At 31.6% G+C, this 15,853-nt stretch overlaps 1 protein-coding gene across 2 annotated transcripts in view; it reads left to right on the forward strand.

The window, feature by feature from the left end:
* The window catches only part of LRFN5 (leucine rich repeat and fibronectin type III domain containing 5), a 256,240-nt gene extending 247,048 nt beyond the window's left edge, over nucleotides 1-9,192 (forward strand). For both annotated transcript variants that reach the window (XM_033428422.2, XM_004270004.3), the window contains 2 exons: nucleotides 3,732-3,775; nucleotides 8,804-9,192. In XM_033428422.2, the coding sequence (XP_033284313.1) occupies nucleotides 3,732-3,775; nucleotides 8,804-8,821 (62 nt within the window). In that variant the 3' untranslated portion in view covers nucleotides 8,822-9,192. The remainder of the gene's footprint in view (nucleotides 1-3,731; nucleotides 3,776-8,803) is intronic.
* The last annotated feature ends 6,661 nt before the right edge of the window (nucleotides 9,193-15,853 follow it).

The following is a 15,853-nucleotide window of genomic DNA, read 5'->3' on the forward strand; positions in this document are numbered from 1 at the left end:
GCATATTATTTTTCACCTTCCTAGTTTTTACCTGCATAGTATTAAAATATCCTGAATATATAAAAGATTTCAAAACTTAAAGAAATGAATCCCCAAACAAGGAATCTCTGGCACAATGAACATTGTGGTCAAGGGGGCGCTGAAATCACACAGAACAGGCAGCAGCTTAGTGTGTCTACTCCAAGCTACTGATTAACTTATGTTCTATTTTCCAGTTGCCTGGATTTTTAAAAATCAATTTCCTGCTTATGCTTCTAATGAAACTTTAATTAAATATATTTTATTTCTCATAAACATTTAGAACTCATAATATCTAATCATGTGAAATTTTATTCTGTTTGACTAAAGCCATTTAAACCATTTAAATTTTTATTGCTTTTACAAGACTCTTTTTAGGGTGAATTAACCAAATGCTTGAACACTTGTTCTACAGGTGTTAAGAAGGCCTGTGTTCCTATCTTTCAAAAAGTTTATATTTGAACAAAATATGTGAACAAAACTTGGCCTATCAAGAGGGTCAGATGTTATTTGGTGTTGTTGATAAGTATATGAAAAATGTTTTGCTCAGGGCAGTTTCAGTGTGAAGTGGCTGAAAGATAAATCTATGGGAAGGTTGGGGGTGATTAAAGGTGCCTGGTATAATATCCAAAATGCAGTAGTTACTCAGATGAATGAATGAGCAAATGGATAGATGAATAAATAAGTGAATGGAGCCAGGGAAGAAAGCTCAATATTAAGAACTTTGATTAATTAGCACAATGGAGATTTGTGATCCAGATATTATATTACTATAAGCAAGAAATTCTGTCCCTCTTGTTGTTTTTCTTTCTGTCATTTCTTACATTCCTTATTTAACCAACTACATATATGTGATTCAAAGCATATGGTTTTGCTGTTTGTTGTTGCTGACTGTGTATAGGTTGTATATATTGTTTTTGCTTCCTTGTTCTTAATTATTCTTCATTAATTTTTAGTCATTTTACACTATGGTTTCAGTTTGTTCACTAACAAACTGACAAATAATATATTTACAGATATTTACTCCAAACTTTTTTTAAAATTATATGTATTTCTGTGTTACTTTTTGTTTTGGATAATTGTCCCCCAATTTGAAAATATCAAACTATTATTAAAGTAGGTCTTTTTAAAGAAAAGTATATATAATAGATAAGTTCCATAAAGGAATAGTGAAGCATCTGAAGTAGGCTCAAAATCCTAAGAAGTAATGAAGTTTGGTTTGATGAATATTATTTATTTTTAGTTTACAAATAGATTAGCACAGAGGTACATTAAATACAATCATTTAAATTAGATACAATAACACCTTTGCTGAGAACAACACATTTTCTACATTTTTTTTCTAACCATTAAATGTATTAGTTAAGTTGAGGTCACAGTAAGCTTTTTTATGCTTTTAGACAGTTGATTTTAGCTACTTTGCAGATATAGTTCACTAAAAAAGTTTTAGAATATAAGTTTTTGAGCTATTGTAAGCCACCTATAGACATAACAAGTTTACTACCTGAATGATACATACTTTCTCCACAAGAATTTAAAGAATTTTTTTAAATTATATGTCTTCCATTGTCTACAGGAATCTTCTTTATTTCATGAAGTATTTTCTGCTTTGCCTTAAAGCACTCAAAAAGTACTTCCAAACTAAATTTTAACTATTTTATTTGCTTATATTACTGTAAGGAAATTAATATTCATTTATAAAACTAAAAAATTAATAAAACAATTATCACAAAGTTCACATCAATAGCCTTTTACTTCCTAAATTTTAGTATTTCCCCCTCTGTTTATTCATAATAATAAAGTTAAAAACAATCATTAAAATGCCAGTAGTTTAAAAAATTTCAAAAACATAAAGCATCTTCTTGTACAAGAATTGTGAAAGTAAATGGGGTGTTTCTTCCAAAGAAGACTGCAGATACGAGCCCGTTTTCTTCTCGGTGTGGCAGAATTCCAACTACATTTTATAATGATAAGCAAGCAGTGTTCATTTATTTTAGACAGAATGAAGACTATGTACCCCCTTTCCCTTGCTCAGCCTTCCCTTGAGTCTCAGGAAGAGTCGAATCTTTCCACTTCAACAGCATATGTGGAAGCTTCTGTGTGTGAGTGTGTGTAATGTGTTTTGGGGAAAGTACTTCAGCCCAGAGGTGGATTGGATGGGAATAGGATTTTTCTTATCTTCCTCCATTGGTAATAAAACACTAATAATCATAATGACAATTTACCTTATAGTGTTTGTGTGTTCAGTGTTAGTTGAGGTAAATTTATGGATAAAAAATATCTCACTTTTAAAATTTCATAGAGGAGAGAGAAAATAACCAAAATTAATGACTGGAATTTTAAATATAATTGTTTCAGAGCTCTGTCTTTCATATTACTCAGTCCTTTCCCTCCCATGCTAGATCAATACATGCTGGGATTACAAATACAATTAGTTTTGTCAGGTTTGGGATAGGTTGTTTGTTTGTTCGTTTTTTGCAACAGAAACCATCCTTTTAGCAGTACAGAATAAAGAATGGTAAACGTATTACTGAGATCGAGTCATCCTAATCGTGGTGTTATCTGAAGGGGGACATAGAAAGTAACAGTTTGTAACTGGGAGTATATTAAAGTATGAAATTACCTCTTTAAGGTAATATTAATGCATCTGCAATTTCATCAAATATCATAAATATTCAATATAAAATAATCAGTGTACCACTGTCTTCTGATTTTTTCAGCTATTTCAAAGTCAAAATTTAGGATCTAAAGTTACCATCAACGTGAAGGGACTTATGGAATATACTATGTGGGCTCTACCATAATGTAATTGCCTAGTTTTTTTTTTCTGTATAATGTGAACATGTCTTGTTATTGCTTTCATGTAAAACCTAATCTCCAGAGGTCATTGTAAATTTATATGAATATTTATGCTGGAGGTTTTATCAAAAAGTATTTTGTACTGTTCTCATCACACTCACCTGTGAACCCTTAGAATGACATTTTCCTGAGACACCTAATTTTTTCTTATAATTGTGTCCCTTCTTAATGACTAGAGTATTTGCTTTAAAATAGGACATTTGGGAGGAAATAGAATGTGTACTGTACAGGGCTATTTAATGATATTAAACATTTATAGCCAATTGGAATATACATATGAACATTTGAAGGCAGAATGTTTGCATTTAGAACATTACTGTTTTATATAGGGATAAACTGGTATTCAGCAAAACATGCTATTATTATCTTGGGGGTTATTGAATAATGGTTTATATTGCAAATTATTATTTTATACTTTGCGTGGTGAATATGGTAAAACTACATTTCCTGCTTTGGATTGTTTTTCCTTGATGTATCTTTCCATGTTGATCATATGCAACTCTGTGGTCGAAATGTTAACTTTGAGTAAGGAAAATGAATAGAAGCCTGATTCTCTTATTGAACTCTTGCAGGAAACGTGCATTCCGTATTGATAACTACTCATTTTAGTAACTAGAACAATATTTTTAAAAATTCTGCATTTAGAATATTATGTATCAGGAAATAGCCATAGAGAACTATGAAGTATTATAAAATCAATTGCAATTAACCCAATAACTGGTAAGTTGTTATCCAAAAAAATGTGCAGATAACTCTTTGTTAAGATGAATCTTATCAAGGTTTCAGTGAGAAGTATTTTAAGGTCTGTTTCATAAAAAATGAATTGTTCATGACACTGAAAATTTTATTCCCAGATGCTTTGCCGACTAATGTTGACCAGACTGTCCAGGAGACACAGGTGAGATTCTTGTTACCTGTCACATGCTTTGGCACTTAAGTGGGTATATTCTTTTATAAATGAATTTTAATTTTTATTTTGCTAGTTTATGTAACTTGTTGAAATTTTCCATTAAAACTTACTCAATGCTCAGTGGTAAACAGTGAAGTTCAGTTTGGTTAAGTGAATTTCCAGTTCCTAAATTTAGACATATTTCTGGTTAACCAAATATTTCTGATTCACATTGTAAGAATAAAGGGAATACTAGTGTAACTTTGGAGTCACATTTGTAGTCACGCATGATATCATATGTATTTTTACAAATATTTCCCAATGTGAAGACAGTAGCTTGATAAGAATATATTCACTCCTATCCTTGAGCTCCACATTCTAATAGAAGCTGAGATAATATATTAGGCCTCACCGAAAGTGGATGAACAGAAGTGTTTCATGTATATGAAATGAATGAAGCCGCTATAAAATGGAACAAAAGACAACACATGAAATGTTCATGGTATTCCTTTTGTCAACAACCAATTACTCTTCTTGGTTTTCTTTTCTTTCTTTCTTTTTTAAGTTTCAAATGAGTATTTGATTCCTGCATTTTAATTGGATCAGAAAGTGTGTTTCCAGAGCAGAATGACACTTTAGCAATCTGTTCAAACATCTGGATGCATCAGCCATTTGCTTAAGATTTGGCACAGAAAAAATATTCTGCTTTTAAAGGTTCTTAGAAAAAGCCATTGATTTATTTGTTGATAGTAAAAATAAGGGTCTTTTTTTTTTTTTAACCATTTCTTATTTAAAAGATAACAATAACTTGGACCATCGTTCTGGGTTTCCCCTAAAGAATTCTATTCCCAAATCAAACAAAATGTTTTTCATCATTTCTTTACTGAATTTAGGGTCCCATTCTTATGTTGCAAAAAAACAAACAGATGGCTCACTAGAAACAATCAATAGCACAGAGTCGGGCACGTACTTGGTGTTAATAGAATTGAACTGACCTGCACGAAGGTGCCTTTTTTCTCTACCACCTTCCCTTTCTTTCTCTCCCTCTCTCCCTTTCTTTCTTCTTCCTTTCTTCCCTCCCTGTCTCCCTCTGTCTTTGATTTGAAAACGTTAATTTATCATATAACTTTGGACACCTGGATGTTCTGAAAGAGAATATCCTTAGAAAGGAATTAAAAAGTCAAGCTTCCCCTATCAGAAGCATGATCCAGAATGGTTCTGAATGTTCTATCAAGATTTGGAAGCAGGAGAATCAATCTGATCATCTTTCAATTACCAATTAAAGCAATTCTCCAAGTATTCATATTTTGTGGGGCATGTTACATATTATTGTGTTTATTTCCTTATTTTACCACAGTGTTAGAAGTCAAGTTTAGAGAAAAGTAATCTCCTTGGGAGTTTGTGTGCTACTTGAGATAGCAAAAGGTTTGCCAATGTGATAAGTACATAAGATTTCTAATAGCAATTTTTCTTTGTCCCAAAGTAATTAGTATTAGAGAACTTTGGAAAATATAGCTTAAAATAAAAAAATAAATGTAAATATGTCATAACCCACCACCCAGATACGAGTACTAATAATTTGGTGCATAATCTTTCAGTGATTTGTCGTTTCTGTATGTAGTAAATTCATGTGTACATATGTATGTTTGTATTAGATTTCATAGTGAATGTGCATATGTAGAATATGTCACCTGTTTTTAAAATTTTATGCTGAGTCTTTATTGAGTTCCTTTTTTGAAACATTATGTCATAATGTCATAGCAACTTTCCCTCCATGCTTTGGCTATTTTTTTTTTTCTTTCTACAAGCATTAGCTAGAAAAATAAATCCACAGGCAAAGAAGAATGTTAACAAAATTTAGTGGTAATACATCATTTACTCATTAGCCAATTTCTTGCTACATTTCTGTTATCAGATTTAAGTCACCATATGACTTCAGTGCAACTATTCTTGTTATTTGATAAATGATTTCTGCAATAGCAGGCTTATCATTTCTACAACTGTCAACACAACCAAACAGTAATGTCCCTTTGAAGAGACTGTGACCTGTGTGCTAGTCTTCTCATGGCTTTTCACACTGTCAGCAGTACCTTACCTTGTGAATGAAGTGAGGTAGAGAGCTGTCAGAGGTTCCTTGTGCTCAGAGCTTCTTATTTTTTTGGTGGGGAGGTGGTAGTGGGATAAGGAGGATTATACAATTTTAGTTTAAGTTTATATTCCCTGTAGGATGGTAACACACATGTCTTTTTCCACCCAGTGGCAAAATATATTTTCCAAACATTTGGACATTGCCCATTGCCTTATATGGAGATCAAAATGTTCCTTATGTATATACACAATAAAATAAGCAAAAAAACTTAAAACACATTTTTAATATATTAAAAAAAATGTTTCCTAGGTGACAGTAGTAGTTCTTTTAGACAAACTATTAATATATAAGTGAATAAAGAGTTAGTGTTGATTAGAAATAAACAGCAATATTAAAACAACTATGGGAAAACACAGTTTGGAAATCGTATGAACTAAAAGCTGAGCAGCAAAACAAATGTGTGTATATGATTCAGATATGTTTCCAATGTTTTCTGTACAAACAAGAATGGCCAATATAAAATATTTGGCTCTGTAGGGTTTCTTCCACCTATGATATTACCTTCAAGTAAATTAAAAAAAATATAAGAGTAATAGAATAGACATTGTAAATAAAAATAATAATGAGTAATAGAATAGACATTGTAGAAAACATTTAACTATTTTTATAATAATTAAAGCATACTTTTTGACGTATTTATTTGAACATTACAGAAAATCAGAAAAAAAATATATAGAACCCTAGTGTCAGCAATGACCTTTAGAAATCATTTCCTTCTTTTTAGATATCCTAACTATAAAGATAAAAAATCTCTCATGGGTCTTAATTACATTCAGAGTAAAAGCAATAACAGTTTCCCAGATCCATTCAATGTCGGGGTATATTTTTCTTCCTCTAATGTTGGCGTAGCTTTAATTTCTCCTTTTATTTGTAGTACCATTGATAAGATTGTGCAGTGTTTTGCATGGTACCCTTTCACTGTCAAATGAGGACCATTGACAAAACATCCTGAACCTACCCCAAATTCATTATTTTTAGTTCTTATAACATTTTAACATAGTTATTATAGTCTATCTTGTTTTTTCTTTGTGATGCTCTTGTAATTTTGTGTTCCACATTTAGATCTTTATGGAATCATTATGCTTGTTTATTGATAAGTAAAAAGTGTTATTTTGAATCTTACATATAAAATTTTTATTCAACTTCATATTACGTCATCGTTTCAATAATGGCAGATTCGGGGCAGACAAATTCACACCATTGTTCCCAAAACTGATTGCTATTTCCTAATCTTCAAAATAACAAGTTTTTTATAAACCATAATCCCACAGTTTGTTAATGTTATTATGTAATGTGAAATTGAACCAAAAACTCTTTAAACTATGTCAGCTTATAGAATCATTAACTTGATATTAAAAGAAAGTTTGTTATTCTGGAAGGATTTATTATTTCCAAAGTCAAACTAATTATACTGTCCACAATATTTTTCTTCTAGGTATATTTAGTCTTTTCTATATTACTACTTCCTGAAATGAAATTTGGTGTAGTACAATCACTTTTTTTAATCAAAGGGAACATATTACTGGATATACAAAAATAAATAAAAATCTTGTTGATAACCAATTTCACCAAAATAAGCTGTGCTGTGAATCCAATAGCGAGGAATTTAGCTATTTCCCATTGTAGTTTAAAGTGATTTTTGTAATGTTTTCCTTAGAATGAATATTCCAGGTAAAGTATGCTAGTGATGTCTATATTTCAGTAGTTTCCAAGTAATTATTTTTTAAAAATCAGATACACATCTATTATCTATTAACAATCTTCAAACATCCAGTGATTCTTTGTTCAGTAATTCTCAAAAATTATCGTTTATCTCAAAAATAACTTCACTTATTCCGATTAACTATTTTGAAATATTTTCTTAAGTAAAATATCTCTATAGTATTTTGCCTACCCTTACCACACAAAATTATCCAAATATGTCCTATATCAACACTTTGATATAGAATATTTGAAGTTAAGAAGCTATTTTTCATCATTCATTTGTTCCATGCATTTTATAACCCTCAAATTGTAAACATGTAGTTGTTCTTGAATGGAAAGGAGAAAAATTACTTCTATTTCATATTATGCAATTGTATATTTCTCAAAAATTATTTTCTATCTTATTGAAGTATAGAATTTATACACATATTTGAAAGTCATGAGTACTGAGAACCCATGTTAGAGAAAAAACATTTTCACAGTTTGTTATTTAAATATTTTTAAATTGTTTTTTATATGATTTTCTTTCAAAATCATGTTAACTATGAAATGCCTTTGCTTGTGAGTTATTGTCAGTTTTCACATTTATTTTATTTGTTCTGTGGGTGAAGAACTAATTAATGTAGATGAATTTATTGTCTTCACTATCAGTAAATGTATAATTAAACTTTATAAAACCTTAATATAATACAAAGCTTCCAAAAGAATATATTAAAAAAGTAGAGATCACATAGGTTTTAGATATGATGAACAAATTTGATCTAAAATGTTCATATTTAAAAAGCCAATGTGAATATTTGTTAAAGCCTGAATAGCATGCATTAATGAATAAAGTAACTTTTTTTCTCTTAATTTGAGAATATAAATGTGAAAATCAAAGCAAGGAAAAATGCCATTCCTCAATTTGGCTCTGACTTGCATAACTATTTAGTCTTAAAACATTTAGATTCCTTTCTAAAATGAGATTTTTTTAATATATTCAATAATTTGAAATTACCAGGGAACATTTTAAGTGCTGATGTGCATGTCTAAATAGTATCCAGAAATATATCTAGTATTTTGTGGCAATAAGCTCCTACCTGGGTGCTTACAGTTCAGTAACTTCTAGATTGCTAGCCCAGTGATCTTATTAGCTGTGTGTTTTCTTTCTTCTTTTTTTTCTTTTTCTTTTTCTTTCATTTCAGAGGCCGGAGTTAATCTGAAGAGCACCACTTCTCTCTCTCCTGAAAAAACTTGCCACTGATATTTTTACCAGACAAAATTTAAAACTGTTTCAATTCACAAAGGCTAATTGTTGAACTGGTGTCCTAGAAGAAATTGTCCACAGGAGCTGAAGCAGAAGTCTCTGATCACGCGGAACTGGCTCTATCAGACCATGGTTAATCCCCTTTTAAAACCAAAACTTTTTTTCTTCTGACCTACAAGTATTTTCTTTTAAAGAAGGAAAGAAAAAAGCCTACATTGGCATCGAGTTCTGTATCAATCCATGTTACATTGCCATCCATGATTTAAGACTGTAGAATCTTGAATAATCTATATCACTTTAACAAATAAATGTTTTACTATGACAGAATTTGCACATTGCCTGATTTGTGGAAACCTCAGTTGCTTCAAGTGTGAATGGTGAAGTGATGATTGTAGGAGCTAATAATATTATTTTACATCTATGTAGTACAAAAACCTTAGGGGATCACAAATTGCTTTATAATATTGGAACTAGTTCTTCCATGACTGAAGTGCACCCACTTCTATGGGAGAGCAGTACAACTATTTAAACAGCTTTACGGCAATTTTATGCTTCAGTGTAAGACCGAAAGGGATGAGGGATCTCTTCTTCCAGTGGAATTTCAGAAAGTATCAAGGTAGGCATATTGTAATTAATCCAAATTGATTCATTGTTTTTCTGGAGAGCAAGGGCAAAGAGGTTTTAATAATTTAAGGCCTTATGTTTCATTATAAGTGCCCATTTCTCCAATTTTCCATTGGAGATAAAAATATATATAATTCCAGAATAAACAAAGAAGAACATACGTCTTATTTAGCACCAGCATGAATAGGAGTAAGATATTTTTGTTGGCTAATATATGTTAATACAGTCATATTTAAGCAGTAGTACTCAAACCTAGCAGGCCTGAGTTCAAACCCAGAGATGAGTGAATTTAACCAATTCCCACTCTACTCTTCCATATTCTCAAAGGATTAATATTACTGTAAAATTTGAAAATGCATGCAAATGTATCACTGTACTTGGTGTAAGCAATAAGTTCGATTAAAAATATTTTAGTAGCATTGCTATTAGCAATTGAATTCAGATTCTCGCAAACTTGAGAGATTTTATTTCTATTCCTTGACAGTTCTGGTAGTTGTCTATCGTTAAAAGCAATATGTAGTTTAAATTTTTAAAAATTTAGTTAAAACTAAAAAATCCAGAAAACTGCCTTTGAGAAATGTAGGTTAATCTGTTAACCATTCCACATCTCTTAGACTGTTAAAAATATCCAACCGTCCAGAGAGGTTACAGAATGTCAGCCATTAGATGGCACTTGGAATCTGTGCTCAGGAGCCGAACTACACTAGACATAATTAAAACCTGTGGGTACACACACACACACACACACACACACACACACGCACTCAGTCTTACTCCCAGACACACACAATGCACAATTGAAACAGAAGTAACACGTTTGAGTTGAAATGTAGTTAGTTTGTGACCTTGGGCAACTGACTTCATTCTCTGTTTCTTGACTCAAATGCCCAGAGCAATCCTGTTTACATGTGTGTTAAGTGTATATATGCATGGATAAATGTTTATGGTGACAAAAAGGAGACAAATTGGACAATGAGCATTGCCTCTGTGAATCTGTTCCTGTCGTACACAAATTTTCTCCTGAAATATAGTGACAGGAGCAGAAATGGCTTTCCTAGAGTTCAGAGCAGAGTTTAACTTTTTAAGTTTTCTCTTGGGAAAACCTGCAACCTTTTCTTCAAGGACATTCTCCTATTTATCCTTACCTTCCACTTGCCCCAATCTCCACCCCATCTGGCCCAATTATTGTTTTTCTTGATGATGGTAAGAACATAGTCTGACCCCTTCATCTTTTTAGGATATTCATGCTATTGTGTTCTAAGGAACAGGATTTTTAGTGTGTTAGAACTAAAATTGTACTTAATCACTTCAAGTCTTCACTCTGCGTCACCTATACCTAAATCTAAAACTTCATTTATGCACAAATTCAAACAACACTCATAGTGTACATATTTTCTCTTTCTTTCAAATATTGTTGAGGAATACTTAGGCACAGTCTCTGAACCTGTAAGTGTGCAATAATCAGTTGTTTTTATGGATAGATATTTACTTCTTATACTATGAGGTTAAGAGAACACAATTGTGTACCCATAACTAAATAGGATTAATGATCATTCACAAGTAAAAGTTTTGCAAAAATGTGACAAAATATTTTTAGAATAAGTGGAAACAGTTTCTTTTAGCTGAGCATATTATAAAGGGGTGAAGAAATGTATGGTAAAAAGTCTCACTGTAAGGTTCTTGGCTATGCACTGAAAACCACTACCATTTTTTCTCTTACTCTACATTCCTCAGTAATTTTGGAAGTAAACTAACTGGTAATATATAACATAGTTAGTATGAATATTTGTCAATTCAATTTGTGACATCTTATACATAATATAAAGCATATCAAGCACACACACAAGAAAATCAAAAGTATTTAGAGTGCAATATAAACACAGCTTGTGAAGCATGAAAGTTGACTGAAAACCATAATTAAAATTTTGAAAATCTACAATCATGAATTTTGAAATCCATAATCTGTAGAATTGAAGATTAGTAATAAAATATGATTACTGGTTGAAAGGAATAACTTATACATGGAAAGAAAACTCAAATAAGTTTAATTTCCTATTTTATTGTAATTTAATAACTCTCAGATTAGTTTGTACAAGTTTTTGTCTGTTAGAAATACATAATATCCTGTTTCATATATATGGAATGTTTTGTGACACATTCTTGGTGTTTTTTGTCCAAAATATATTCAGATTATTTCTTCCTATATTCTGCTTTCTATGTGTTAAGAGCTTACTCCATTTTTATTTATTTATTTATTTCCAAAATTTATGTATCTGACATCTCATGGGTCTACTTATGAAATGGGTGTGTGTGTGTGAGTGTGTGTATCAAAGCATATGCAATTATTTAAAAATGCAAGTGACAGAGAATGTACTATGTCCAACCAAAGTAAAAGTCCCTAGCATATGATTATTTTGTTTGGTATACAAGTATAATATCCAGGGAAACTCTACACTAGATTTTTTATGTGGAAAATATATGTAACATGAAATTTGTTATTTTAACCATTTAGAGTGTACAATTCACTGGCATTAGTTACATCCGCAATGCTGTCCAATCATCACCACTATCTATTTTTAAAATGTTTCTATCACCCCAAATACAAAATCTGTACCCATTAATCAATAATACCTATTCTCCCTCCCACCAACCCCTGGTAAACTCTAATCAACTTTCTCTGCCTATGAATTTGCCTATGCTAGATATGTCACTTAAGTGGGGTCTTACAATGTCTTTTTCTGTCTGTCTTATTCCACTTATCATAATGTTTCTAAGGTCATCTATGCTGAATCATATATCAGAACTTCATTTCTTTTTAAGGTTGAATAATATTTAATCCTATATATAGCACATTTTTTATTCAGTCATCTTCTGATGGACACTTGTGGTGTTTTTACCTCATGGGCACTGGGCATAATACTACAAAGAACATTGGTACACAGGTATATATTTGAGTTTCAGTTTTCAATTCTTTTTGATATATACCTAGGAGTGGGTAATAATTTTATGTTGAGTTTTTTGAGAATTGCCAAACTGTTTTCCACTGTGGCTACAGCATTTTACATTCACTACACTAATGTGCAAGTGTGCAATGGTTCCAATTTCTCCACATTTGTAATTTTCAGTTTTTTAATAATTATCCTAGTAGGTGTAAATTATCTCATTATGGTAGTGATTTGCATTTCCTTAATCACTAATGATATTGAGCTTCTTTTCATATCCTTATTGACTATTTGTATATCTACTTTGGAGAAATGTCAACTCAAGTCCTTTGCAAATTTTTTAATTGGATTGCCTTTTGTTATTGAGTTGAAACCATCCTTTACATATGCTGAATATTAAACGCTTCTCAGGTATATCATTTGGAACTATTTTCTCCCATTCAGTAGATTGTCTTTTCACTTTCTTGGTATTATCATTTGATGAACAAAAATGTTTAATTTTTATGAAGTCCATTTATGTATTTTTTTCTTTTGTGTTTGTGCTTTTGGTGTCATATCTAAGAATTCATTAACCAATCAATGGTCGTAAAGACTTGCCCCTATGTATTTCTCTAAGAGTGTTATAATTTTTAGCTCTTATGTATTGATGATGGATCCATTTTGAGTAAATTTTTGTATATGATTTGAGGTAAAGCTCCAATGTTAGATGTGGAAATCCAGTTGTCCCAACACCATTTGTTGAAAAACTATTCTTTTCTCGTTGAATGGACTTGGCAGGCTTGTCAAAAATCAACTGACCATAGATGTATGCATTTATTTCTAGACTCTATATTCTACTCCATTGGTCTATATGTCTGTCTTTATGCCAGTACCACAATGTTTTGATTACTGTCGCTTTTTAACTTTTCAAACCAGAAGTGTGAGTCCTCCAGCTTTGTTCTATTTTTTCAAGATGGTTTACCTATTGTGACCCCCTTGCAAATGAATATGAGGATTGGCTTTTCCATTTCCACAAAACAGCAGTTGGAATTTTGATAGAGATTGCATTGAACATGTAGATCACGTTCTAGTTTTGACTTGGGTAGTTTTGACATTGTAACAATATCAAGTCTTTCAATCCATGGACAAGGGCTGTCTTTAATTTCTTTCAACAATGTTTTGTGCTTTTCAGTGTACAAGTCTTTCACTTCCTTGGATAAATTCATTCCTAGGTATTTAATTCTTTTAGATGCTCTTGTAAATGGAATTGCTTTCTTAATTATCTTTGTGGATATATTATCATAGCTGGTATTAAAAAAACAGCTGATTTCTGGGTGTTAATCTTGTACCTTGCAACTAGGTGGAATTAGTTTATTAGCTATAGTAACTTTCTTGTGAATTCTTTGGGATTTCTACATATAGAATCATGGCACATGTGAATAGAGATACAGTTGGTCCTCCATATCCACTGTTTCTGAATCTGGATTCAACCAATCATGAATCAAAAATATCTTTAAACATAAATAAAATTCTAGCAAGTTCCAAGAGCATAACTTAAATTTGCCATTTGCTGGCAACTATTTATATAGCAGTTACATTATATTTACAACTCTTTACTAGCACTTACATTGTATTATAAGTGATCTAGAGATAATTTAAAGTATATGGGAGGATATGCTAAGGTTGTACGCAAATCCTGCACTATTTTATGTAAGGGGCTTGAGCATGCTTGGATTTTGGTATCCAGAGGGGGTTCTGGAACCAAAGACCCAAGGATACCAAGGGACAACTGTAGCTTATTTCTTCTTTTCTATTAGAATATTTTAAATTTTATTTTCCTGTCTAATTGCTCTGGCTAGAAATTCCAGTAAAATATTGAATGGCAGTGGTGAAAATGGCATTGTTATGTTATTTTTGACCTTAGAGGAAAGCTTTCAATCTTTCAAGAGGAATATGACATAGATTGTGGATTTTTCAAAACTGGCTTTTATCCTGTTTCTAGGAAGTTCCCTCCTGTTTCTAGTTTTCTGGTGTTTTTAATGAGGAAAGAGTGTTGTGTTTTTTCCAAATGATTTTGTGTTTCTCAGAGTTGAGGTGATCATGTAGTTTTGGGGGTTTTCTTTGTTTGTTTGTTTTGTTCTTGTTGTTTGTATCTTTATTCTGTTAATGTGGTGTATTACATTGATTGATTTTCTTATCTTTAGTCACCTTAGCATTCCTGGGTTAAATTCTACATGGTCTTGATGTATAATCTTTTTAATATGCTGTTGCATTTGTTTTGCTAGTCTTTTGTTAAGGTTTTTCACATCTCTATACACAATGGATATTGGTGTATAGTTCTATGTCCTTGTGATTTTTTTTCTGTCTTTGGTATCCTGTGTTTGGTAGAATTCACTAGTGAAGCCATCTATCTGGTGCTGGAGTTTCTTTGTTGGGAGATTTTGGATTATTGATTCAACGTTTTATCAGTATAGGTCTGTTTAGCTTTTCTTTTCCTCTTGAGTAAGTTTAGGTAATTTGTGTGTTTCTAAGAATTTGTCAGTTTCACCTAGGCCATCTAATTTGTTTATGTTCCTAGTATTCTCCTATAGTTCTTTCTGTTTCTGTAAGGTCAGTTCTGTCCATTATTCAAAGTGACTTATTAAAGTCTCCAAATATTGTTATAGAAATGTCTCTTCCTTCAGTTCTGCCAGCTTCATATATTTTGGGACATTGTTTGCTGGTATATATAAGTTATACTCTCTTGATGACATGATTGGTCTTAGAATATTTTCGGTATCACATATCTGATTATCCTAATTGTTAACTGAATGAACTTATTTTAAATTCACTAGGCTCATTTGATAAATGTAAACTTGTCACATCTATTTCCCTTGCTTCCAACCTAAACTATCATTGGCTTCTCTTCTTACGGTATTTACTAATTCTAATCTTTCATTTCTGTCCTCCTAATTGGAATCCAGTTTTAAGGGTAATATCCATCACCCACCTGAGTCTTATCAACTAACCCATATGCCAGTCTCTCTGTTAATATTGGTAGTATGTTAATAACATACTACCAAACTCTCAGAGGCTGCTCCCACAAACCAGCATTCCCAAATGCCGCCTAATCAAATCACCAGCAAAGAATTTTTTCTCCTATGGGTTACTGAAGCAAGTCATAAACAACTCTCTAGCTGCCCTTATGATCTGACTACCAGCATAAAAATTAAAAGAGACCACAAATGAAATAAATCAATAGTGCTTTCCAAAAGAATTTGTTATTTATATGCATAAATCCCTCACAACCTACAGTAGCATAACATTTGTGAATACATGTAAAAGTCAACAATAAATATATTATGGTAGCTCAAATGCAGGTTGATTGTGGTTCATGATGTCTGCTTGAAAGAGTTGTTTTAAGCTGTCTTCTTGTTGTTGTTCCTGTTAAAGAAAGAAGTATC

This window comes from Orcinus orca, chromosome 2 (assembly GCF_937001465.1).
Source record: "Orcinus orca chromosome 2, mOrcOrc1.1, whole genome shotgun sequence".
NCBI classification, from domain to species: domain Eukaryota; kingdom Metazoa; phylum Chordata; class Mammalia; order Artiodactyla; family Delphinidae; genus Orcinus; species Orcinus orca.